This window comes from Anomalospiza imberbis, chromosome 1 (genome assembly GCF_031753505.1).
Source record: "Anomalospiza imberbis isolate Cuckoo-Finch-1a 21T00152 chromosome 1, ASM3175350v1, whole genome shotgun sequence".
NCBI lineage: Eukaryota > Metazoa > Chordata > Aves > Passeriformes > Viduidae > Anomalospiza > Anomalospiza imberbis.
Window position 1 is genome coordinate 131725557 of NC_089681.1, and position 25090 is coordinate 131750646.

The window sequence follows — 25090 nt, forward strand, 5'->3', positions numbered from 1 at the left end:
GCTCAATCTATCAGACATGTATGCAATGCAATGTATGTATGCTGTTTATTTATGTAATGCCATAAATAAATAGCATTACATACGGCATAAAGAAACCACATGCAGCTGTAGCATGAGGCATGGGGTGGTCCTGCTGGTAAGTGGAGGAAGTCACTGCTTCTCATACAGCATTTTTATGGTCTCTCATGCTCATGTCATTCAGGAGACAGCAGTCATGTATGAGTTTTCAATATAAATGTTTGTCTTTAAAAATAAATGTTACATAGGTGATGAACAGCACAGATGATGTCCTTTTCATGGGCATCCTCTTTGTATAAGTAACTATTCTTTAAATAAAGAATTGCTTATCTCCTGATTATGTTTTGGTTATTTTCTTGGCAAATTGATATTTGTTTTATAAACTAGCAAAATAAATATATAAACATGATGGAAGCATTCTAGGATTTTAACAACAATGTCTAAATATAATATGTACAACTGAAATAGAATAGTTGCTATTTAAAATTAGGATAGGAGGACATTATTATGGGATTTAACACATACAAATTATTTTTAGGAATCTTATACAATGTAAAGGTAATAGAGGGTAATAAAGGTAGTAGCAATATCTGATGGAATGATCAATCTGATGTTTTATGATCAATCATAAGTCTGTGTAAAATGATGAATAGCTGAGAGTGTATCTATACACATAACAACAACTTATTTATATATTTTTGTTTGTATTTAAAATTGAAATTTAGATGTGCCTTTTCTCGTTATTCAATCTAATTTTTTTAATGTTAACAGTATATATTTCATGTAATACAACTCCAGCTTGAAAACTCCAGACCAAAATAAGGTCAGCTAAATACAAGTGCTTTAATTATATGTAAACCCTCAGATTTTCTCACAAATTAGTCCAACTTCACATTGTATTCAACACCTCATTTATAATTTTAACCCTTGAGGCACAGTAAATTGGCTAAGATGACAAAGCTGTAAATTGTTTTCCTCACTATGCAGTTAATCTTTTACAGTGAAATCTGACTTGTGACAGATTGGGACAGCCATGTTCACAGCTACCAGGATGCAGAACTTCCTAAAGAAATAAAGGAGGAATTTTGCATTGTTATTACAGAAAAGACGATGAGGATGTTAGTCATCCCAACTAACTATAAAAGATGTTTTTACTTACATGGTTCCTGAGCCTGAATAATCCAGCTGCAGTTCTGATTGTTTGGGTATTTGGCAGGATACAGAGGAGAGGAAATTGCTGCCCCAACTGAATCTGACTCTATGAAACTTCCACATGCTTTAGAACAAAACACAAAGACATAGATACATATATAAATATTTATATATACAAATCACCTTGCTTAGATTCTGTAGTGAAAATGAATGCATAAAGTGTAATAAGGAACATCAGCATGAAATAAGGATAAAATTTGCAATAGTATTTAATCAGAAGAAGAAACTTAGGGATTAGTTCCCAGGACTGGCTGCACTTTCTTGACCTGGATCCACATGCCATGCTGCACATGGCTGACATCTGCAAGAAGCCAGAGTGACTTTAGACCTGATAGTTTTCATCTCTTCATAACCCAGAAGAGATACCTTGGGGCCAAAATAACTTGGTTTAAGGGTAGTGTAGTATGCCCATTTCTCTGGTCATTTGTTTATGTTGGCAGCTAGGAAGAAAAAAATCATAAGTAACTGTTCACAACTTTCCAGCACCCAAGACTGGCCCCACATTGCATTGGCAGGATCTTCTTGTGAGCTGTGTCAGCAAAACTGCAATTGTGTGAGGTGTTGCCCACACACTAGAGCTTGACTGACTGCAGAACTTTGGCTGACAGTGCTGAGTGCTGCCATGCCTCATCTTTAAGCTCACTGGCTGCTCTGCTCATAAACTACCCAGGTCGAAGTTTAATACACACCTGCTTTCAACTGCAGGGTGAGGAGATGAGTACTGAAGAGTGAGGCTCATTTATTGAGCTGTGCTGCCTAAAATACCAAACAAAAGATTGGGCTTAGTTAACTGAGTTTTCTCAGGAAGAGGGAAGCTGGGTTGCTAACCTCCTAGGCAGGGAGCACTCACTCACCAGACATGGTTTGTGCAGTACTGAATCCAGTAAGTGTGTTCTGAGAAAGCTGAACAGTTTAGACTCTCACAGCTGTTAGCCAGAAATGCCTAATTAGGTATCCAACTAGTACCTCAGTAACTGGGGTTTCTGAGGTTTTTGTTGATATAAAATCCTCCTTTTCTTTATAATTTTTACAATAAAGAAATAAACATTTCTGGGAAAAGCAATAATTAACAGTGAAAAGAATCCTGAGAGGAAAGTGAGAGAAACTGATTTTCTCTGCAAAAATTAAATGTCTGTATCTTGGGGTAAAACAGTTTCCCAAATTATTGAGAAAAAGTAAAAGCAAATCACCAGGCATCAAATAGTATGTAACTTCATGAAAAAATTCTGCCCACTTGGTGTCATTTTTCATTAAAAAGAAAACCATGTAAAATGCCAATTAGTCTGCCACAAATTGGATAGTAGATGTTTGGCAGGGTATGCAGGCCTGAATCCATGAACTTCATCAACAGCACCACACAGAATTCTTTTATAGCTTTTCAGATTCACGCGCATGGATGGACATATAAAATGTTATTTTGTCACTAGGTCTGTGGAAACTGCCAGTTGCACTTTTTTCTCAGGACAGTTATGGACAGCTAACCCTCTGGGGAGGAAGAATAAGAGGTAGCTGATGTGTGCTAGATGCCCTGCTATAAAAAGTATGATTTCTTTTTTCCTAATTGAAGAATCTAAGTTGATCCTCGGACTTTAAAGTCTTTATATCTATAATTTGGAAAAATTGTTCCTGGTAAAGATACACACTGGTGTGCTGCATGGGTAGAAATAACACTTTCCATTATCAGCTGTGCTAAAAGACTGTGTCAGATACAAAGTGGTGATGAGATAAATGTGCATTAATGTAAATGATGCAATTACCCTCAGTGAAGTGAGCACTGAAGCCCCTGTGCTGGATGGTGTTATCGGAGTGCAGTCGGATGTACATCAGGTTCTTGGAGGATGTGATAGGAGGAGGATGCTGTGTTCCACAGAGTTTTTCAAGAAGTGGTGCTTCATTGTTAGGACCATCAAATACCTGTTATGAAAAGATCAAATGAAGTAGCTGATTTCAATGGGAGTATTGAGAAGACTTTTATTTCATTCCCTCTCTTATGTTTCATAAATTTTGGTCATTATGTAGTCCTGCTATGGGCAGTGCAAACAAACTTCACATTGCCTATCTTAACTGCCAATTTCCAAAAAATGCATATATTTCATGTTGAAGCTACTGTGACCCTTGTAACTAAATACAAACAAAATGCCCCAAGTAAACATCTTCTTTCATGTGTATTGGGTATTGAAACAACACTCATTTAACAATCCAGATGTCCCCATATATTTGTTGTTTTCTGTTAATGGCTAACATAAGCTCCTGTGTAGCTTTCATTCAGTTAAACCCTACATCTTGTCTCAGTAAAGATTTCCAAACTGGCCCTAACATGCAACTGGTGGAGCAGTGAGAGCTATGATTCTGGATAAAAGGTCACAAAGATTATGGTTTTTAGATCCAGCATCAAGGATCAGAGTCCTATATCTCTGTCTTAGAAAAGCTTTAGAGTCCTGTGAATTACACACATATACATGAAGTGCTATTTAAGCAGAGGATAAAGAAAAGAAAGTTAAAAAAAAAAAGAAAAAAAAAAGAAAAAAGAGGAAGAAAGTATATAGGTTTACAAAACTTCACTTTTAATTTTACCGCAAAAGGCTTCCTTCTCTTTTTTTTCCCCCTACAGCTGATAATTTTGTTTCCTTCCTGTTTCACAATCAGGAAGAGAAGGACAGAGAAGTTATAACCAAAGAGTTCATAATTTAAGCAACATCAAAATTTTGACAAGAGAAAGTACAGAGAGAAAAAAATAGCCAGTCTCAATCTCCCATTAATCCTTCGTAGAACTCCAGCAGAAGTGATTTGTTGCTGCTGTATTTGAAGCCATGGGACAGTCTCAGAAGTGCCTGTCTTCAGCAGTAAGGAGTGCTGGAGCTCCCAGCACAGTTGCACGACCACAAAGGAGGAGCCTTTCGTCTGCAACAGCAGTTGAATTCAGTTCCTGTTTCAGCATTAGCATCCTGACCTGCCATGGGCACATCATTTAATATAATGGAGAAAAATATAGATTAAAATCTGTATGGGAACACCCAAAAATGGAGCCAGGAGGCTAAAAACTATATGAAAGATATATAAATGCCATTAGGTTAGAAGACATATACTTTTTATTGAGAATATCTTCCTTTACTTCAACATGCCTCACATTCTAGCAAGCCTGTGCAAGGCAGCACCAATGAATTAGAAATTTTTAACTAGACTGTGTCACACAATGCAATGTTTCTGCCTCCAGTATTCAAAGGCTTTTGAACACACTAGTGAAAAAAACCCCAAAAAACAGCAGCTGAGAGAAAGATGACCTGTCTCAAATAAACCTCAGAACTAAGAAACAAGGGACAAAACTCCTGCTTAATCCCCTGACATACCCTACATAGTCAATGCTGTACTCATGAATTAAACATTTGCCTGTGGTTCTGTGAACACTAGCTAGCTGTGTGGGATCTTGTGATGGAGCATTAAGTCTGCAACGCCTGTTAAAATGAGTACCTGGTAAAGACACCCAAAAACATCCATCCATTCAACCTTTTCTTCTCTCTTGGCAGCCTGCCACAATCACCCTCTAATACACAGTGTGCAGTGTTTATTCTTCCTCTCACATATATTGTGTATATAAATCAGACGGCCTGGAGTTAAAAACCACAAACCATGGAATGTGTAGGGAAAAAATAACCCTTAGGAATTGAGGCAGTGTCTTTCCCTAGACAGTAGTGAGAGGATTTTATCTGAGAAGAAGCATTGCATTGACAGGGCATAGAGAGAGGGCCTGACACCTCCTGGTAAAATGCTGGCTTTCATCTGCGTGCCTCTGCCCAGCTAAGGATATGACCAGAGGGATTTCAGGCTTGCAGTTAGATCAGAAACCACAATATTCACACAGTAGCTCAGGAAAGAGTTGAGTGTCTTCAGTTTCTTAAAGTTATTTAAAAAAACATTTGAAAAATGCATTTTTTGTGGCTGCAGGACTAAGGAAAACCAATGCATCTGCTAACTTAAAAGCCACGTTTTCAGTTGCATTGTGCATAGCAGCAATTCCCTTTCCACAGTGAACATAACTGAGTGATTCATTGCCTTCTTCAAATGTGTCTGGAATTTTGCACAAACACATGACAAAAAGATATCCATTTTTGTCTTCTGAGCCAAAAAAACTCCACATATTTCTAACTGCTGTCTCTTGAAAGATCGTCTTTACCAGTACCTGGAATAAATGAAGTCGTACCTCCTCTCTATTTCCCAGAAGCTTACATTTCTACATTTCTGTGTTTTACTTGTTATACTGAAACAGGGAAGAAAAAAAACATTTACTTAATCAAACTCAGTGGACAGAATAAGCTATTTCTCGCTCCCCTTTTCAGGACCTTGTGCTACAAGTCCTGCCTTCTAAGCTATGTTCTCCTCCAGTCTCCAAATACTTGAAACTCCTGCTGACTTAAGCTCCTGGCATAGCATCAGATACCATTATTGGTTAAACATAGTCCAAAAATACAGCAATTGGTGCATTCACAATTTCTTTCTGTCCATTTGCCTTCAAATAAACTAATTTTTTTGTGAGTCACACTCTCCTGACAGAAGTACACAGGGGTGGGTACACAGAGAGGAATTAAAAATTTACTCAAGTATGGTGACAATGACAACAAAAAACTCTTCTCAAAGATCTTATGCTCTCTACATAATATAACTGTTAGACTTGAGATTAGAGAAAAGCTATACACCCTCATTTAACAGATGAAGAGATGGTCATCCATTCTGAGAACAAATAAGAAAGAAAACTGAGGTGCAGAAGCAGAGGACTTAACTAAATTTAGAAATCTAAACGAATGAAATATGTGCTCTGTGCACTCCCTCCTTTGGCTCTAGAGGGAGCTCAGGGCAGTTATCCCATGATTTACCATCACAGGCTCAGAATCCATTTGGTTGAACCTAGATCTGTGCTCAGATTCACATCTGAAATCACTGAGCAGAACAGAAAAATGCACCAGGCTTTATGGAGTTGCAGCATAGCCAAGAAGCAGCAGACACAAGTATTTTCCCTCCTCCCACTTTGCTCACCTAACACATGTGCAATGGAAAACCTTAGAGGAAAAAAATACATTTTCATGTGTTCCCTATAGAAAGGAATTTATGGTAGAAATATTTGAAAAAAAAATCTTGAGTCATAGTGCAGGGAAAAATGAGTGGATCTAGAGGGGGGAGGGTGAAGGAAAAGACCATTGGTACACTTGAGGGTGGAGGGAAGCCCCAAGAGAACTCACAGAGCAAATAAAATCCCTACAGATAAATAAAAATTCAAGAAACAAAAAAGGGTGGAACCTCTGTGCTATTCATATATGGTAGTTGTTCCTATATTAGGGAGATAAAAACAACCCACCTGCTTCCTTAGCTGCCTGTATTTTCCATTTACACGGCTTTTGGAATGCAATTCCTAAGCCATTCACAGTCAGACATCTACTTATATTTTCCAGCCACTCTCTGTCCCCTCACTCTGCTTTCCTATGTGTGAGGCATATAGCAAGTCTTGAAACAAGGTGAACACAAATTGCATCTAGGTGTTGCTAACAAGTGATTCTTCTATTACTGGCATACCAGGAGTGAAAGAAACCTCATTTACTCCTTTCTTGCCCTGCTGGTTTCCCTACATGAGCACTGAAAAACTCTACCTCATACACCAAGGCCTCAGATCCCTTTATTATCTCTTGGCTTCAAACCAGCATTCCCCCTCATCAATTTTCAAACCACACTCTGTGGGCAGTGATTGATGTCTGCATCAAATTTGACTCTCCAGTTGTGTTTGCACAGCTGAGGCTAATGGGCAAGAACCTTCTTCAGTACCCCCAAAAAACCAAAAAGCAGAAGCAAACAACAGGTACTCCTATAGCTTTGTAGGAAAAGAGGTGTCACTGCACATGGTCTGCAGACTCTGTTCACACAAAGAGCTCTGGCACAGCCATCCCCTCTGGCCACTGAGGAAATGACTCTTTTCAATGATTCAAAACTCAGTGTCCTATCCAGCCTGTAAAGGTAATGGGAGAATTGTGCTTGTAGCTGCAAGGAGCTCACAGAGCTGAGCACTCCACAGTGTTGAGATACGTGCAAACATCCATTTGCATCAGGTCTAGAAGAGAAACTGGAATATCAGGCCTTTTCAGAATTTAGCCCTTAATTGTTAATGGTTTGTTTGCATTAATACAAATCTCAGATAGCCTGTGTTTCTCTCAGGCACTTTGACTTTCTACTCCTGTCTCATAGCACAGGAGATTTGAAAGTCCCTTTTCAAAGGTCCCCTGATGTAGTTAATAATTTAAATAAAAAGACATAACCATATTTCCTTATGCTTCATAACCAGGAGAAAAAAAAAAAAAGGAACAGTCATTGTACAAAGACGCTTTGTGGGCAAATGAAATCTTCAGCTCTGCTCAGCAAAATGGGGACACATTTTCTTTTTTTCTAGTTCAGTACAAAAAAGCTTTACGAGGCAATGTTGTTAAAACTGATGCTGTTTTCAAAAGATTTTCAGCTCCTGCCAAATTGAGTTCTTTGTGAATGACAGTTTATCAAGGAGAGGAAAGCTGGATTTTGGGCTACAGTCACTGTGCTTTATCTGACTAGTACTGATCACACATGCCTTTGTACTGAGTGAAGTGTGATCTGACATCGAGGGCCAGGATTTCATGTCCCTGCTCCCAAAAGGCCAAGAGGAGACTTGGAGAGTTTTTCCTTGTTGTGCACTGTTTGAGCAGCAATTTGAGTTTCTGTGACACCAACAAAAGTTCACAAATCAGCAGCAATGTGGAGCTTTAAAGAGAGCAGTGGATCTAATGAAGCAATTAAACAGACAGCTGCAGAGCACCTGAATAAACAATGCATACATAAAGAAAATCAGCCAGCAACAATTCCCTCTGGATGCAGACTCCTTCTCTCCTGATTTGTAGGAGAGTGCGGGCAATCTGCTATATATGTGAGCAGTTCATCCTATGGCTTGGAGCAAGCTGTGGTAAACTGCACTATAAATGGTGTCATCATAACAGTCATCTATTTATGAGGTTATTTTGCAAGCATTTCACCAGATGAATTAAGGAAACCTTTGAAATGTCTTTTGTTACTTACTTCAACATTGTCATAGTTACATGAATGGTGATTTTCAATGTCAAAATCCGTGAAATTCAATAGGACTCTGTGGCTTTGGTCAACTTGGATAACCCAGGAACAATCTGTGTTGTTATTATAAGGTTGAGGATAGTTTGGAGAATGGATTTCCCCGCTGGTAGCTTGGAAAATACCACCACAGCCTGAAAAAGACACAATCAGTTTTAATCACAAGCTCTTTTCTTTTATACTTAGTGAGAATCCAGCTCTGTTTTTAAACTATGAACACCTCCTTCTTTATATTTCCTACATTAAGCTTTTGTAAGATGAGTGCTACAACAGTTGAAGTGTGCAACAAAAATCAATGGAAATTCCTTTTAGGAAAATATAACATTATTGTTATAATTGAATATGTGACAACACTGCTTGGAGTAATGTAGCCCCAAGCTGGTGGTAGATGTTGTAAAGGCTGAAGCATTAGTGCTGGTGTTCCTCTATCCTAGATACTGTAAAAGCAATCCAAAATACTGTTCATATGAATGCCAGAAGCCTGGCATACTGAGAAAGCAATAACTAGGTCTAGCTGAGCATAGGGTGAGAAAATGACTTTACTGAGAGAGCTGGGAGTTCCTCATTGCTCGTGAGCAGTGCAGCAATAGCAAACCTCACATTTTTATTTCTCTACCCTTGAAGCTGAGGGCTTCCTGAGGACTCCACCCTCAGGTACTTCTGGTCAGAACAGATCTGATGCTCATGAATATCTAAATAGCCTGGAATGATGAATTCTGCATGGGAAGTACCAGGGATTTCAACAGGACTAACACAAGCAGACTTTTACATCTTAAAAAGAGATGGAGGAGGGGAAACAAAAAAAAGAAAGACAAGGATAAAAAAACTATACTGTTATTGCATTCTGGTGAGTGGGTACTTTAGAGGCTAGAGGGGGTTGGAGTACAGCAGGCAAGACATTGTAAAGGGATAAGAAAGCTTCAGGGGGCCTAAGTAGAAAAAATAAGCTGCCAGATCTCAAAAGGGATTAATTCAAAGGACTATTGTAGACTTCTTTTATTAAGAAAAAAATCTTGTGCCTTTCTCATAAAACTTGTGAGAGAAGTATAAACCTTGACAAGCTAATGAATCAGTGTGCTTAATCAAGCAAAACTGCAAGAATTAAAATTTGCCTCTCATCACTTTTCATTGCAATTATTTTGGCCTTTTTATAAGAAATCACATGTAGAGACATGGTTGAGTCTCTTAAGCATATCTCTTGTTTTAATGATTACCAGTAAGGCTATGAACAAATAATCACACTGGGGGATGGATGAACCTTATAGAGATCAAGTATTTACTAATCACTCCAAATATTTTTGGGGTCCAGCCTACTGAGTTCTTCAAGCTAGTGTTCTCAGCTATTTTTCAGTTTACCATTTAAAACCAAAAGCACCATTCAGTGAATAAAGGACTCTGTATGGGTAAGTGAGCGGGAAGAAGTGGTAGCATGAAAAATCCTTTGCTCATTGCAGGAATGTCTTCATTAATTATATAGAGAAGAAACCAAAACAAAATACATTGAAAGGCCTAGATTTCAGATAATTAGACATTTTTTAACTCTGTGTGTTTTTCAGCATCTCTAAGTGTTACCAAATTCAGTATCACCCAAATTCTCTTTCAGCTTTCAGTCCTGTGCTGTTTGACTACTTTGAATGCTTGCATGGCTGATCCTCAATTCTCAGACTTCCTGAATTTCTCCTGGTATTAATCAGTATACTCACCACCTGGATTCTCTTGCCATGAGGCATTAAAACCTTTCCCTGTCTCTGCTGCATCTGTGTCGAAACGGACAACAGCTGAATTGCCAGTGGTGGAGACTCGCAGTGGGTTCTGTGCTGATCTTGAAACACACAGCTGGGCTAGCCTAGGAGAGAGGAAATCTGGGCCACCAAAGACCTAGAAGTGGAAGAAATATTATCTAAGTTTTCCAATGAGAGTATCTGCCAGACAGAGTACATGAGAACTGTTTAGTTTTTAGGAGGGGGAAAAAACCCCATCTATAAGTATTGAAAATGATTCAACATTTTAAAATTATAAGCAGCTTAGAATCTTTTTCTCTGCAGACTTACTTGGTATCTGAACCACCTGTACAAACCAAGCTTAAAATTCTAGATTATTTGAGAACAGCCTTGCATTAAATAGAATTGTCTGCTTGGAGGCTTGGCCAGATTTTTCTTCTCTTTCCCTCCAGAATTAGCACCTTGTTTCTCTGGCCACATAGAAGCAGATTTTTTTTGCATGCTTGCTTGCTTCCTTTTTGCAGGAACCTGTGCTGATGATTTGCACCACTGATATCTAGAGGCATAGTTAAAGACAATTTTTAAACTGGGGGCAGATTTCATAATCTGATAAAATAAAAAAGCATTACAACTTTATTTACTTCAAGGGCAGCTGGATTTGGGTCAAGCAAGCTACATTTTAATAATGTTCTTTGGAAGCAAGGCTATATAGCATATGTACTTGCCACAAAAGACGGGTTTTGGCTTTTAAGAGTAATTGTTTCCTACTCAGAAGAGTGTGCCTCAGGCAGTCATAAACCAGAGAACCATTACTCCTTTAAGCATCACAGCAGTATTATGCACTTACAATGCATTTTTAAACTAAGTGAAGTGAATTATGGGGCAGTGCTGAAGCCCTGTTAACCCTGTTTCTTGTTTTCCAGAAGGGATGTAAGATTTTAGTTTGAGCCCATTTGTAACTGGTGGAACTGGCTCACCTTCCCTAGTCTTCCCAGTCAAAGCTGAAGAAAACACTCATGCTCAGTGCAATTTCCAACTGACATGTGATTTTGGTGCCTAGAGCCCTCAGTGATTGGATTTTCTTGGCTTCCTGCATGCTAATGAAATGACACCCAATACTAACAGTCTACTGCCTTCGATGCGCCTGGTAGGACTGCAGCTGCAAAAGTCAGCTTGGTAGTAACCTTGGATTTGAAAACTATAAAAGAGATACACCAAATAAAGAATGTGCTGCTGTCTTTCAGCAACCAATTAACAGAAAGATTCTAATTCTACAAGTATGCTTATTATTATGTATAAATCCCAAAATTAAACTAGATAACGTCAAGTTCTGACAACACAAAACCCTAACAACCCAAAACAACAACAAAAACAAACAAACAAACAAAACCAATCAAAAGCAGAGAATAGGAATATAAGGCAACAAATCTCATCAGAATTTTCCAACAGTAGCACCTCAAGTCCACTCCAAAAATTAATAGTTTGGTAAGCATCAAAAAAGTTAAAAGAAACAGTCTATGCATCTTTCTCAGAAAGCAACAGTACTGTTAGAAACAGCTTTATATGTGTCTTTTTTCCTGTGATCACTTCAAGATGAGGGGAAACTCAATATTTTAATAAGCAGACTTTTTAAACCCCAGAAGTAGTTTGGGTTCTATCCAAGCTAAATATCTGAGCAAGTCTAAAAAAGAACTGAGCTAGTCCCCCCACATTCAGGGTTAAGTGTACTGCATTGTTACATAATTTGATTAATTGTGTGCTCACTAACTACTCACAGGGCCTGACAGTGCTCTGATGTTAGAGATATAACAGAAATAATTTGGTTTTAACTGGGAAAAAAAATCCAGTGACTCCAGGTTAATGTGAGACCTCAGGAACTGAGGCTTGCACCCTCAGAAGGAATAAGGAATTATTTTTTCTATAAACATCATAGTCTGTTAGATGTTCAAAGGACAGTATTTTGCTTTGGTGGCTGATAACACAGGCTTAATAGCTTAAACATTTTTATTTTGACTGACATAGCACTTTTTTGCATTCTGCAGGGAGGCTGCATGACTTGAATGGCTAATGGCTCCTCTGTCCAATTGATCGTTTCAAGGCATTCAAAAGAAGTCAGTATGGATGAAATCACAGCTCAGATTCAGAATCTGTAATGAAGCTGTCATGGTCTGGGGAAGAAGCCTGTTTGTCTGCTGGAAGCTCAGTGTCTTCAGAAAAATCTTACTGCTTGGCTGCTTGTGAGGCCCAGTGACTGCTGCATTTGTCAGAAGTCTGTTCAAATATGAATTTTAAAATGTGTTTGTGTTACATTCCCTGAGTCAGAGCCACAGCATGAGATCTAGCTAGAACACATGCTCTTAATCATCTAAACCAGCCTAGGGAAGCTATGTGGCAGAGGAAACGGCAGGAGTTTCTAATATGCATCTAAAAAGTCTCATGGACCAGCCTCTCATATCATCCCTGGCACTCCCTGGGGCTGTCTGCCCCATGGGCAAGGGAACCAAACCCAGCTCTGACATAAACCCTGCTGATTTCTGCAGCATTTCCTCAGAAATTAACTTGGCCCAAGCTGAACACTTCAAATTGTCCTATTGGGAAACAACAAAGATGGGGAGAAATACTGATGCAAACCTAAAGTTTGTCGGTCTCCTTTACATTGTTAAGTGTTCAGCAACAGCTTCTGCACAGTTTCAAAATAAAAAGCAGTCAGAGGCATGCTCCTTATAGTTATGAGTGTATTTTCTTTTCTCCTTTAGGCCAGTTCAATTAATCAGATGCTTTCATAAAGGCTGGAATAAAAACAAGTTTGAGTGTTTCCATGACAAAAAACAATAAAATATTATATTTGGCTACAAAGAGAAAAAACAAAAGTTACCTCATAAAAAAAAGAAGAGGGAAAAGAGAATGGATGGAAAGAATGAATTCAAGGGTGTGGTTCATAAAGAATGATAGGATGTCTGAGCTGAAAAAAAGCTAAACATCTAGTTTGACCAGACTATCTGATCCCAAGATAAAGTGGTATTGGATGGCATAGCAGGGCTGCAGGACATTGTCATAAAGCCCATGGTTTAATCTGTTCTTATCATTTGCTTCTGCCCCATTAGCTCCATTTAATGTTAGCAGTCAGCATTCCAGAGTTATGAGAAACAGAAAGCTGTTTTTATGCAGTTGGTCACCCTCATGACACAGATTTTCTGGGAATAACACTGATCCCTGCTCAGATATAACTTCCAGCAAAGAGAGAGACTGGCTTTGACAGAGAATTAAGAACAGTGGCAATACGTGATGTTTCTTTATATTTAAATGAGAAGACCAGAGCATCTGACTTGGAAGTGCAATAGATTGACAGTCTTCCTTCCTTTTCAGCCCAGGGCTACATGTTGCTGAGTCAGAATATATTTATAGTTTGCAAAAATCTGGTCCATGCTAAAGGAGAAGATGTCATCATTGATGTGTCATAATTAATCAAAGCAGGCATGGTAATTTTCCTCTATGAATGTAATTTCAATAGAAGCCATTTAAAAATTATTTCAATTATTTCATTGTGTCCAAAATAACGTCTTCTATTTCCATGAAACGCTTTCACAAAATATCTTTAAGAACTATTTAAATTTGCTTTCTGGATGTTTATAAAAGGAATGGAATTTGATGGGGAAGAAAAAAAAAGACAGACTGCAACTGTGTCATAAAAGAAACAGGGAGAAAAATTAAAGGAGAATGCATTGAACACTTGAGCCATGGGGATAACCTGAGGATTTCTCATTAAAAAAAAAAAAATATTGCACAGTTTTAGTGAAACATATGCTAGTCCTGGGATACTGACATGGAAATGACAGCTTGTTTAAGAGGCACTGTCAAAGGAAAGGGAAGTCTCTGCCTTTTACAAGAACAAGTATGTTTCAGACAAATGTGCAAGGGTGAAATATTCAAGAAACTATGGTATAAAAATGAAGTTAGCAACAAAGGTGTTGCAATAAGAAATATCTCTTAGAATTTTCCTAAATTGATTGCCAGATCAAAGGGATGAGGGTGTCCCTGAGCAAAAGCTAAATGTATCCAGAAGAGCAAGTTTTGTGATTGCTGGGAAATATTTATTACAGAACATCTTATTTCAGGTACCAGGCTGAATGGGACATGGAGGGACAGCAGAGTGCAGAGCTACTTTAATACTGATTTTGACTTCCTATTAAAACTGGAAAAATGTTTGATATCAAAGAAAGCAGGAAGCAGTAGAAGTTACTACTCAGAGATAAGGAAAATGTGAAATCAGGGGAATAACCATGAGAAAAATTAGACTTCAAACCCCAAAGATACTTAGACAGGATATTTTTGGGAAGATAATGTGAGAGTGAAAGACCTTTGGAACCTTAGCGATCACTGAAACACACAGTATCAAAAGCACACCAGTAACCTTTTTTTTTAACAGTCTGCAAACTTTAAATGCGTGTGTGGTTTTCTGCTTGGACATACATAGAAACCACAGGAAAGAAAGTGGCAAGATAAAGCAGCTTCTGAAAATGGCTAGCCATGTTTGTTTTTTTTTTCCCACTAAATCTGAATCATCACTTGTTCTGCTCAGACTATGTCAATCATGGTATGATTGAATTTTATAATAAAAGCAAGAAAATATGTATGTGGCAAGGTACATGAAGCTCTACTGTGTGCCTGCAGCTTGGCAGGGGAAGATCTATGCTGCCACGCCGGACCTTTGATCATGCACAAAGACATGAACCAATTGTCCCCTGTAAGTTGATTTATGTTAGGTTATCAGCCAGCAGATCAGTGTCAGGTGTTGGGAGCTGGATGAACCAAGATCAGGAGACAAGTAACTCGAAGCATGCCTCGAATTCTGAGGGCAGGAAGGCAGAGGAGTTCAAGCAGCAAGGTGAGCATCTGTGCAGATGAATCAGTATGGTTGGAAAGAAGCAAAACATAGCAACTAAGCTGCAAATGGAAAAAAAAAGGAAACCCGAAACCTAAGGTGAATACCTTGCTCAGGAGCACAAAGCAATAAACTGCAGGGTCCTGTTAAAAGGTGTCTTTAAGCAGTTGATGTCTGGCAACCCACTCAATTGGTCTTAGGCCAGCTACCTTCCCAGCCAAAAAACTCTTAAACAAATGGTTGCCAGCCATTTGTACTCTTGCTGGATCATTATAGCTCCTGAGCAACCATCTGCAGATGTAGGTATTGTCCTTGGACTATTCAAGAAATGGTCATCCACAGCAAATTTAGACTTGGAGGCAGTTTAATGGATTCCTCTGGGCAACAGAGGCAAAAGGGAAGTTTATAGGCAGATTACCTTCAATCTGGTAATTCTGGGCACAAAGAACAACGAAGATGCAACACAACAGACTTCATCAATGCCCAAACCAGCCAGTACAGGTCACCTACTCACAGTCTCTGGTGTCAGCAATGGGACATACAGGTATACTTGCTAATGCTACTGATGGAGAATTCATGGAATGACTTCCTTACACCTAGATCCTACAGCAGTCAGAATGTGGGAGTGGGATGCAGAGTCTAAGTGTGGGTACTGGACAGAAAGTTGTCTAACTGTATGCTGTATCACATCATCCACAAGAGGAGAAGAAAGGCTGCAGTAGAGTGGTACAAGTTCTCTTAAACAGTATTTGCATTCATTACAAAAATATTGAAAAATCACCCATTTATTTTCATTGACAAAAAGTCACAAGTGTACCTCCATTATTGATCTCAAATGTCTCAAGTGAGAGCAGTTGAGAAAGTCTATAATTCTAAAGTTCTCCCTGAAATTATTTCCTATTCCTTCTTCCTGTACTGGAAGTCTATTCAACTCTGTTAGCTGAGATTGGTCACCTGGTTGCTTACCACATGAGTGAAAAGATGGCATATATAATAGGGTCATCTAGTCTTATGGGTCTCTTAAAGGTCAGAACATCCTTAGAGAGACTCTTTTCTCCTTTTTCCACCACCCTAAGATGACTAGGATACTGCCTCTTCTTTTATTTTATTCTTTTTTCTGAGTGCAAAGATTCTTCATAATTTTCATCACTCAGGGTTATAAATCTCCTTGGAATCCTTGGAAGGTCCTACACAAGATCTCACCTGAGTTATCCCCTGCAGTGATCCATCATTTTCCTTTGCATCAGGAAATTATCTTCATGGAACAGCACCCTACACTTCTTTATAAAAGATGGGGTTTTTAAGACTAAGTTTTTCAAAGCAGTTTTGTGTTTTGTTAGGAAGCATACAGTGTGTAACGTCATAATTAATTAAGGTATACAGTCACCAAAGACATAAAAGCAAAAAATAATAAGAATATTGTAGCTTCTGTGACAATACCTGTTGAACATAACCGTAGCCTCAGCAGAAACAGGAAATTATGGTAGAATTGTTTGTTCTGCATCTGCAGTTCTTGGGATTATCTGTTTCAGACAGAGGTGAATAAAACTTGTGTAGAGGAGTAAAACTAATGCTCTTACCTCCAAAACATCATAGCTGCAGTTTGGGTGATACTCAATGTCGAATTCCTGAATGGTGAGTTGAATGCTGCTACCAGGTGCTGTGTGGATGTACCAGATGCATTCCCTATTGCTTGGGTATCTGTTGGGGTAGCCAGGGCTGTGAAAAGAACCAGAAGGGCCAGAGAGCTCTCCTCCACAACCTGACAACAAAGCAAAACAGCCTGTCAGTGAGGAGGTCTGGAAAAACTCACTGACAGCTCTGATAAGGACAGGCAGTAGCACCCATTTCATTGACAAATGTCTACTCTGGGCTGCAAGGTCTGCTCTGCCACAGGGAACCCGGGAAGAGAATGGCAGGCTGGAGCTGTTTGTACTGCCTGTGCAGGAAGTACTTCACCTCCTGTTTTGGTACATTTTGTACCAAACCTCAGCATCTGCTCTGACTGCTGAGACACAGAGAAAAAAAGGGAATTTTTTTATTGGCTTCTAACTTTATAAGTTCAAGAAAGCTAAATCAGATCCATTCTCAGCTCTTACTAACTTCAAATAATGCACAAGCTAAGTTATCATAGGGAGGTCTTTCTATTGTAAAAATGCCATTTCCTACTGCTTTTGGAATCATAAAATTAAAGACAATGCAATTTGCCTCAGCCTACTGAGCAGGATTACAAGCTGCCAGATCACAGTGGATAAACCAACTTTCTGACACTTGGTGGGTTTAATGTTCTTCTTTTTATTCAATTGTAACAGTGCGATTGTAAAACAAGCTGTGTTTGAAAAGTTATGTATTTTCTTTTCAGATAAGAAAGTATTGTCCTAACATCACTCCCCAGACCCTGGGGTGACTAAGTTCTTACATACTGTGAGCTAGATTGAAAAAAGAAACCAGTAGCAAAACAATGGATGAAATGCAGCCCCTGGTTTAACAGGACAAAGCAGCTGAACATCTGAGACTAGTTTTATCATTGCTTTATGGAGACATGCTAAGTGTACCACTAGCCTCTCTTTAATGAATTCCTGGGAAGATGCTATTCCTGACTCAGTCCCCAAGTTCAGGCATAAACAGGGCAGGAAGGCACAGCAGCCCTCCCAATATCAGGGCAGATTTAGATCAGCTACATTCATAATGAAACCTTACCTTTAGAAAAGCCAGTAGGGTGGCTATGTACCAGTCACATGCAGAAAGAAAAAGGATTCTGTGTTTGATCTGATTTTGTGTGTGCCACTCTGCCTTCCAGCAGCATTTTTTTTTTTTCTCTTAACATTACAAGCCCCCCAAGTGTTTCATTTAAGCACTATTATTTTGCTTACACAGAACTTATAGGGTCACTTGAGCTTTGCAATGCTCACACTCCATCAATGTCTTTGGCTTCATCTCCAGAAGAAAGGTTCTGTCACATTGCAAAGCCCCAAAATACTTAATAAAACCATCTAACAAACCATGAGTTCTATATTCCCGGAGGCAAATACTGTGGTATGTCAACAGTGATAAGTAGCATCTGTATCAGAGTCTTTATTTATAGGAGATATTTGATAACAAAAACCAAATAAAATACTCCTTTGATCTGCTCAATATATATACAGAGATGTACAAAACTCCTCTAATCTCTGTTAAATCTAAGAATAATTTGCAATTTGAATAAGGTGTCTTTGGCCATTGCTCTGCTTTACACTGTATTTCAGGAAGCTGTAGCTCATGATCTTCAATTAAGGGCAAATATTTTCCTTTCATGCCAGACTTGCGGCTGCTAAGTCCCAGAAGCATTTATCATCATCTCTACCAACAGGTCTTTCAGCTTCACACAGAAAACCTGACTTTGACTTCCTCATAGTCGGCTATAGGACTTCTAGGACTGTAAAACACAAATCTATGAGGGGAAAGAGCAGCAGGTGTGAAAGGGAGCAAAGCTGTAAGAATCTATTTTAAGCTAAAAAAGAAGACATCTAAATACAGATGTGAGGCCATGCCAGCTATGTAACACTGATCTCTCTCAGTCCGTCACACAGTATCCACCAGAAAAGCACCTTTTAAACAAAAGAATTCCCACTAATCCAGGTAAACCTTTACACAGCTGAAGTTGTCTCACAGGTGAACTGGCACAGGCTTAGCTATTCTCCCTTTTCCCCACCTTGCTGCACATGGAGCAGCCATAGGTGGCTTGCCCTGCAGTCACAAAGCTACATTGTCAAGCTACTGGGCATCTCAATTTAGGAACTAAAGAAGTTTTAAAGTGTATTTTAAACCAATCTTGTCTTTGATCCCAATGGAGAAAAAGGCAGTGCGCTTCCTTCCCTGAGGCTGTCAGCACAGGTAAATGTTAAATCCACTGAAACTTTGATATCCCTGAGTGTTTCATCAGTGAGGTGGAGGGGAAGAAAGCTTCAGTGTAAACCACCATCCCTTTTTTCTCCCAATGCCATTAGAAGATGGCCTGGTTTTCCTCTAAAGAAACCAGGTTGCTGAGGTTCTACAACTGGAGGAAAAAAGGTGTCATCGCTGGGGAAGCCTTACAGTGGAATTTGCAGCCTTTCTTTCCCCTCAGCAGCCAGAATTACACAGCCACTAAGGACAGAGCTCAGGAGGAAAAAGCTGCTTTGCCAGCTTGGGAAACAGAAAGGTTTCTCAACAACAAGACTTAATGTCTCAGCTCCTGAGGGGGTGGGAACAGGGATCAGGGGAGTTTCAGCAGGCAAAACAAAGCCAATTGCTATTTATCTCAGCCTGAAGAAAGCTGGCAACATTTTAAAACCTAGCAGGCAGTTATGACTCAGCTTCTCCTAAGGGTTTCCTGACAGCCACAAAAGAGGTTTTTTTATTTAAACCTGAAATGGCTCAGAGGAGAGGAAAGCTTGTATGCTCTTCTTTGAGGCACAGACCTTTCTTCCATGCAACCCTTGCAGGTAGCATTGAGATTACTCACACTCCCTCTCCAGAGAGGTTCATATTTCCTCTGAGCTCAATCAACATTCTCTGGAAGCACATGAGTAAGAAGGTCAAACTCTTTTTAATGTCCCATTTCTTTTCTTCCAACTAAAAATATTCCCAGAAAAGGTGTTTTTTTTTTTTTTTTAATTGAGTGATTCTTTTAAAGTGCTGTAGTGAAATGGACGTAAAGTTTAGGTCTCTGAGATTAATTTCTTAGAAGTTGTTTGCAAAAAGATCAGAATTACTTGAGTTTATGCCTAAGCATTCACTGACTAATAGCAGAAAAAAGAGCTCACTGATCTTTGCAAATATGTAAACTTCACACCTGAATTTTCTTGACTGACCAGCATGTGCCACAAGAAACCTCCACAGCAGAGCAGAACCACTATCTTTGAAATCTCTGGCCAACTGCCAGGAAGTCTGTGCATGTTTCTGTTCTTTATAAGGATGAGGTAAGAGTCGATTCTGTTGTGCTTTGCTGAAAATATAAATGCTAGTTGATTATTAAAAAATAGTTACATAAATACTTAAGAGATTAAAACATATGTTCCTAATTAAAACTCACTTGCTGTATTACAATGCCAAAAAGAGAAAACTCAAGTAACGAACTTTTTGAAATGCTTAAAAAACTTTGATTACAAAGTTACATGAATACAAACCTTCTCCCAATATTTGTATTTGTCTGCCTACATCAAATAAATTTTTATTCTATTTAAATAAATGGAATTTGTGCTGTTTATAGCAACAAAGTAAAAAAAATTTGGTCTTTAGGGATAAATAAAAATGCAGAAGCAGAACATATAAATAGTGGCATTACTTCATTTTTCACTGAAATAATAGTGAATGATACCAAGCCATTCTGCTCCTAGTGAAACATTAAAAGTTTTTCTCAGCACAGAGATACATGGTCTTGCTGTGTGCTGTGAAATGCAGACAGCTGCACTGTGGAAAAGTTGCTTGCAGCTGAACTGCATACAGCATATGACCAGTTTGTGCCAATCTCCTTGCAGTAATTTTGGACATTTCAGCCCTGCAGTTAAACAGAGAAAAAAAAAAAAAAAAAGAATTGAGAGATACTCTTTTAGGAGTGTAAAGGTCCTGGAATTCCCCTGAAAATGCTGAAAACTACTACCTACTCTGGTGTTAGTTGCTAGGAAATCAGACAACAAACAGAAAACTTAGGAAACATATATTTGGTGGTTTTGCTTTCCTCTGACTAAAATTTATGTATTCATTGAAGATTGTGCAAGGGATGATTTACAGATCTTTCCATATTACTGCCTCTCTGGTTAGCAGATGGTATTCATTAACCAAAGAAGAATCCCTATTCTCATAAATAATTATAGCTGAACAGAAATGTTGTAATCTGTGGAAAACTCTATTATTTGCTAGGTTTTCAGATTTATTCACGGGTATGTTTTTAGCCACGTTAAAAAAATCCCATCCATAAAGGTTAAAGAGAACTGGCACTGTTCCTGCAAAATCAAAGTTAGGAAAATGAAAGGAAACAGAGTTTTCCAGTTGTGGTACTCATGGTGAAACATTTCAGTAAATGTAAGCTGACTGTAACTGCAAGCAGCACGTACTATAAACATTTGCCTGCACTACAATAATACTTGCGTGAAATATAATTTGGATTTGATTCTGAAAATTTTTGCTCTCTTGGGTAGGTTTGGCTATAGAATATTATCCAATGGATGAAGCAGAATAATTTACGTGATAAGGGTCCATGCAAGAGAATAAAAATTCAAGTGAGATATTATTTCAGGTTTTTTCTGCTTTCTGATATGTTAATATCAGACCTTGTTCATCCTTAGACTTAATGTGACAGAAAGACACTGAAAAGGAATAGTCATTTTTGGAAACTTAAAAAAGGCAATTTGTCAAAGCTTACACAAGAAATAAACAACAGAGCTATGATTCAGGCTTAGAAAATCTGGACCTCAGATCCCATGCTGACCTGCAGGGTGATATTCTGTTCAGCAATCCTAATGGATGCCCGAAAAATGTTTCCAGTGAATGGCTTCTGCACCTTCATCTAACCTCTGTTTCTGTAGTGCTTCTCTGAAGAACTAACAAACAATTTAACATTTGACCTGACACATATACTGACAATGTGAAACAGAAAGCAGAATCGTTGGTGCAAATTTGGACTGAGAGATGCTGAGAAGAGACAATTAAATTTAAAAGGTCTATTGACAATGAAGCAGCCAAATGTGTGAACTTCCAATGAAATGCAGATGTATATATATATAGAGCAGTGAGGCCCTACATGCACGTTGCTTAATAAGGTAAGTGACGGGTGCAGGAAATATGTGTCTTCTCAGATATGACAGTTGTCACTGGTGTAATTTTGCACTGAGAGACCTTTGCCCTCTTGGCCTCCTCAAATTTTTTTTAGGGAAAGCAATTTGATTGGCATTCCATCTTTGCAATATCCAGACTGTTACCACAAGTTTGTTCTTTCTCAAAGGGCCAATATATGTCCCATATATATTTGCCTATATTAAACTTCCTAAAACAGAGTGAAAGTAGAATAATCACCTTGCAGATTCAAGCTTTACACTGGCAAATAATCTTTTTGAAGCCTTGACTGCATGAGAAAACTTTAGTGATTTAGCCAAATCAATTCTAAATCCATCCTCATCAAGGAAATTCCCTTAGAAGAACAATGTTATTTCAGAACCAAAATATTTTTTAAATTTACTTCTCCACACTAGAACTTTCTATTCTATTTCTATTTGTTTTCTATTTCTATTCCTCCTGTTTCTATTTCTTTTTTTTTTCAAGTTAAAATTACATAGGACACTTTTAAGCATAAATAACAGCATTCTCCTAAGATCAGTTACTAATTCTGTCTTTGTGAAAGCCTTTAGGTTTTCAAAGAAATCACTTTTTAAAGCAGGCTTCCTCAGCAGCTGGAAAGATCAGATGCAAATGTTTTAAATCGAAACAGTTTTGCTTCATCTATAGCAGGAGGGGCTATTCAAATAATCTATCAATGAGGCAAGCTTTTGTCTTTTTTTGTCCGCCTCACAACTGTGAAAAGGCTGCTGAGAAGAGTGTCTGAAGCAAAATGTATCAGGCACATGGAAAACATAAGAGCTGCTCTCCTTACCATCAAAATATGTGAATGTCCTTGATAGATATCTCATAGAGGCTTCACAGCTGCCAGTTAAGGAGCACATGGACAGCCTGAGAAATAGTTCACAGCAGCTTGAACTCTAGAGCTCACATTTGTCACTTGAGCAGAAATAAAAGCTCTTCTCTCAGCAATATATGTAGCTCTGTTATTTTCTTGTCAGGTGAGATGTTACCAGATCTGGATGTAGATTGCCCTAGGAATTTGCCCTCAGGGAAGAAGGGACCCAAATGCTTCACTCTGAAATACCCAACTCAAAGGCTGCATCTCCTGATCAGTTCCCCCAGACAAGGAGACTTTTTCCAGTGAAACTTTTTTATCAACTTGAAAGATTTTCAGAAGGGAGAGGTAAATATAGCACCCCAACCACAGGGACATATCTAATTTATCTACTCTAGGGCAACCAGGCAATGTAGCCACCAAGAGTAGGAGGGATAGCTGTGTTTGTGCATGACACCAATAGACAAAAGAAAAGGAAATGTTTGAAATGAACAAAAAGATGACACCTGTGGTCAGCTCTGGAGGAACTTGCACTCACATTTCAAGCTGTCAGAAGTCACAGCTGTGACGTTCTGAGCCAGCAGAGACATTCCCTAAGAGCCAGGTCTATCTGACCCCACAGATCCCGGTGTGCTGCTTAGACACAGCCCCGCATTAGCAGGCTGGGCCCTGTGCAGCACCAGGGTGGAGCTCAGTGTACGGGAATTAACAGAGGGGCAGCGCTGCCTGACAGAGAAATGAGTGTCAGCGCAGCAAAGGGCTGCAGAGGGGTGGGAAAGGAGGGAAAGCACAAGTGTTTACCATGCAGGCAGATTCTGGAAAGCTTTGAGAGCTTTAGAAAAGCAAGTTAACCCAGCACCATGGCTACTGTGTGGAACTGATGTCATCTGGCCGTGCATAAAAGCCTCTGCTTTTTGTTCTTTTGTGCAGCTCCAGAATGACATCACCCCGAAGCACAAGAAGGTACCTTTGTGCCGGGGCCCTGCCCCTGCTGCCTCCTGCGGCACATCCCACTCCGGCCGTGTGTCCCTGCCCTACCCAGAAACGCGGCCTGGTTCCCCCGCTGAACGCGCGGCGCCTCTGTGGAGCCTCCGGCAGCCTGTGGTAGGAGCGAGGAGCTCCCATCCGAACCGCGTTCAGCAGCCTTGCACCTCAGCAGCCCGCAGTGGGGCCTCTGCAGCCCCCTTCAGCTGCTTCGAACGCAGTCAAACCTGAATGCCGCGGACCGATGAGGCACACAGGGCAACTAAGGCGATTTAATTATTTTCAAGGTTGGAACCCCTTTGGTGGGATTTATAATGGCACATGATGTAACAAGTTGTGTGCTTGTTACAGTACACAACTGCTGTAAAATAAGCAGAGTGAAAAATACTATATTTGTAGCCTCACTTAGGAAGAAACTGCAAACACAGTTCGCTGTTTTACAATCATTAACAGATTTCTTTATAGTTGGCTTGCATGCTTGCCTGTTTAATGAGGCAGGCCTGTGACAGTTTTCGTGACATGCAAGAACAAGAGAACAGACACCCAAAGCACGTCCTGGCCAATGTTATTTCATGCAGAGAAATGGGGCGGGGGCAGCTGGAAGTGGACACTACCACAGAAAACCAGTGCCACTAAATTAAACTAGAGAGAAGCCTGCACAGAAAACAGAAGTCTATAGACTTGAGGAAATCCGAGGGCTGAATGTGCCCATTAAAAAGCTCAAGTTGCTCACAGTCACCCGTGACAGCATCTGTCTCCTGTTCATTACAGAAATTCTGGACACGCCCCTCATCCCTGTGCCTACTCCTGGCAATGAAAGCATACTTCACTAATAGCTCTCAGACTCTAATCAGCTGATCTTCGATGGTGTACCTGTGCAGAAACATCCACTGGGAAAGTATGTGTAGAATTATGAGGAAATGCAATGGATTTAGAGATGCAATGGGCTATTTCTATTTAGATGGCACAGAGTGGCATTAGCTGGAACACACATACAGGGAAGGAAACCTACCTTCCCAAAAGAAACCTGGCTAACTTACCATCAACATGCCATAGCATCTGGAACCCACTTCTAGCATTCAGTCCATCAGAGTAAAACTCCACATGAAGGCTGGTCCCTGTAGTGCTTCCTGCCAGTGGAAGAGACTGTCCACAGAAAGTGCCTATCAGGTTGGATTGTGCATCAGGCCCATCGTAGATCTGAAATGAAATTTAAAAAAAAAAAAAAAAAAAAGCCAGTGAGTAAAAAGAAGCTCTCCAGTTAAGCAGCTTCCCAATGTTTTATACAGGATTAAAAAACAACAACAAAAAAAAAAAAAAAAAAAAAAAAAAAACCAACAAAAAAAAAACCAAAAAAAAAAAACCACACAAAAACACCACAGTGACACTTCTCCCACTGGCCACCCTTGCACAGCAATATGAGCCTGGGGTGTGTGGAAAGATTTGGGTAAAATGATGAGTAAATACAATGCCAATATCTCTTTAAACCTGGCTGCACACTGTGTGCAGTAG

At 39.3% G+C, this 25090-nt stretch overlaps 1 protein-coding gene across 2 annotated transcripts in view; it reads right to left on the reverse strand.

The window, feature by feature from the left end:
• CUBN (cubilin) overlaps positions 1–25090 on the reverse strand; it is a 142671-nt gene that overhangs the window by 60314 nt on the left and 57267 nt on the right. For both annotated transcript variants that reach the window (XM_068212150.1, XM_068212159.1), the window contains exons 28-33: positions 24619–24778; positions 16545–16726; positions 10065–10239; positions 8314–8495; positions 2988–3144; positions 1178–1294 (exon numbers count right to left, since the gene is read on the reverse strand). In XM_068212150.1, coding sequence (XP_068068251.1) covers positions 1178–1294; positions 2988–3144; positions 8314–8495; positions 10065–10239; positions 16545–16726; positions 24619–24778 — 973 coding nt within the window. The remainder of the gene's footprint in view (positions 1–1177; positions 1295–2987; positions 3145–8313; positions 8496–10064; positions 10240–16544; positions 16727–24618; positions 24779–25090) is intronic.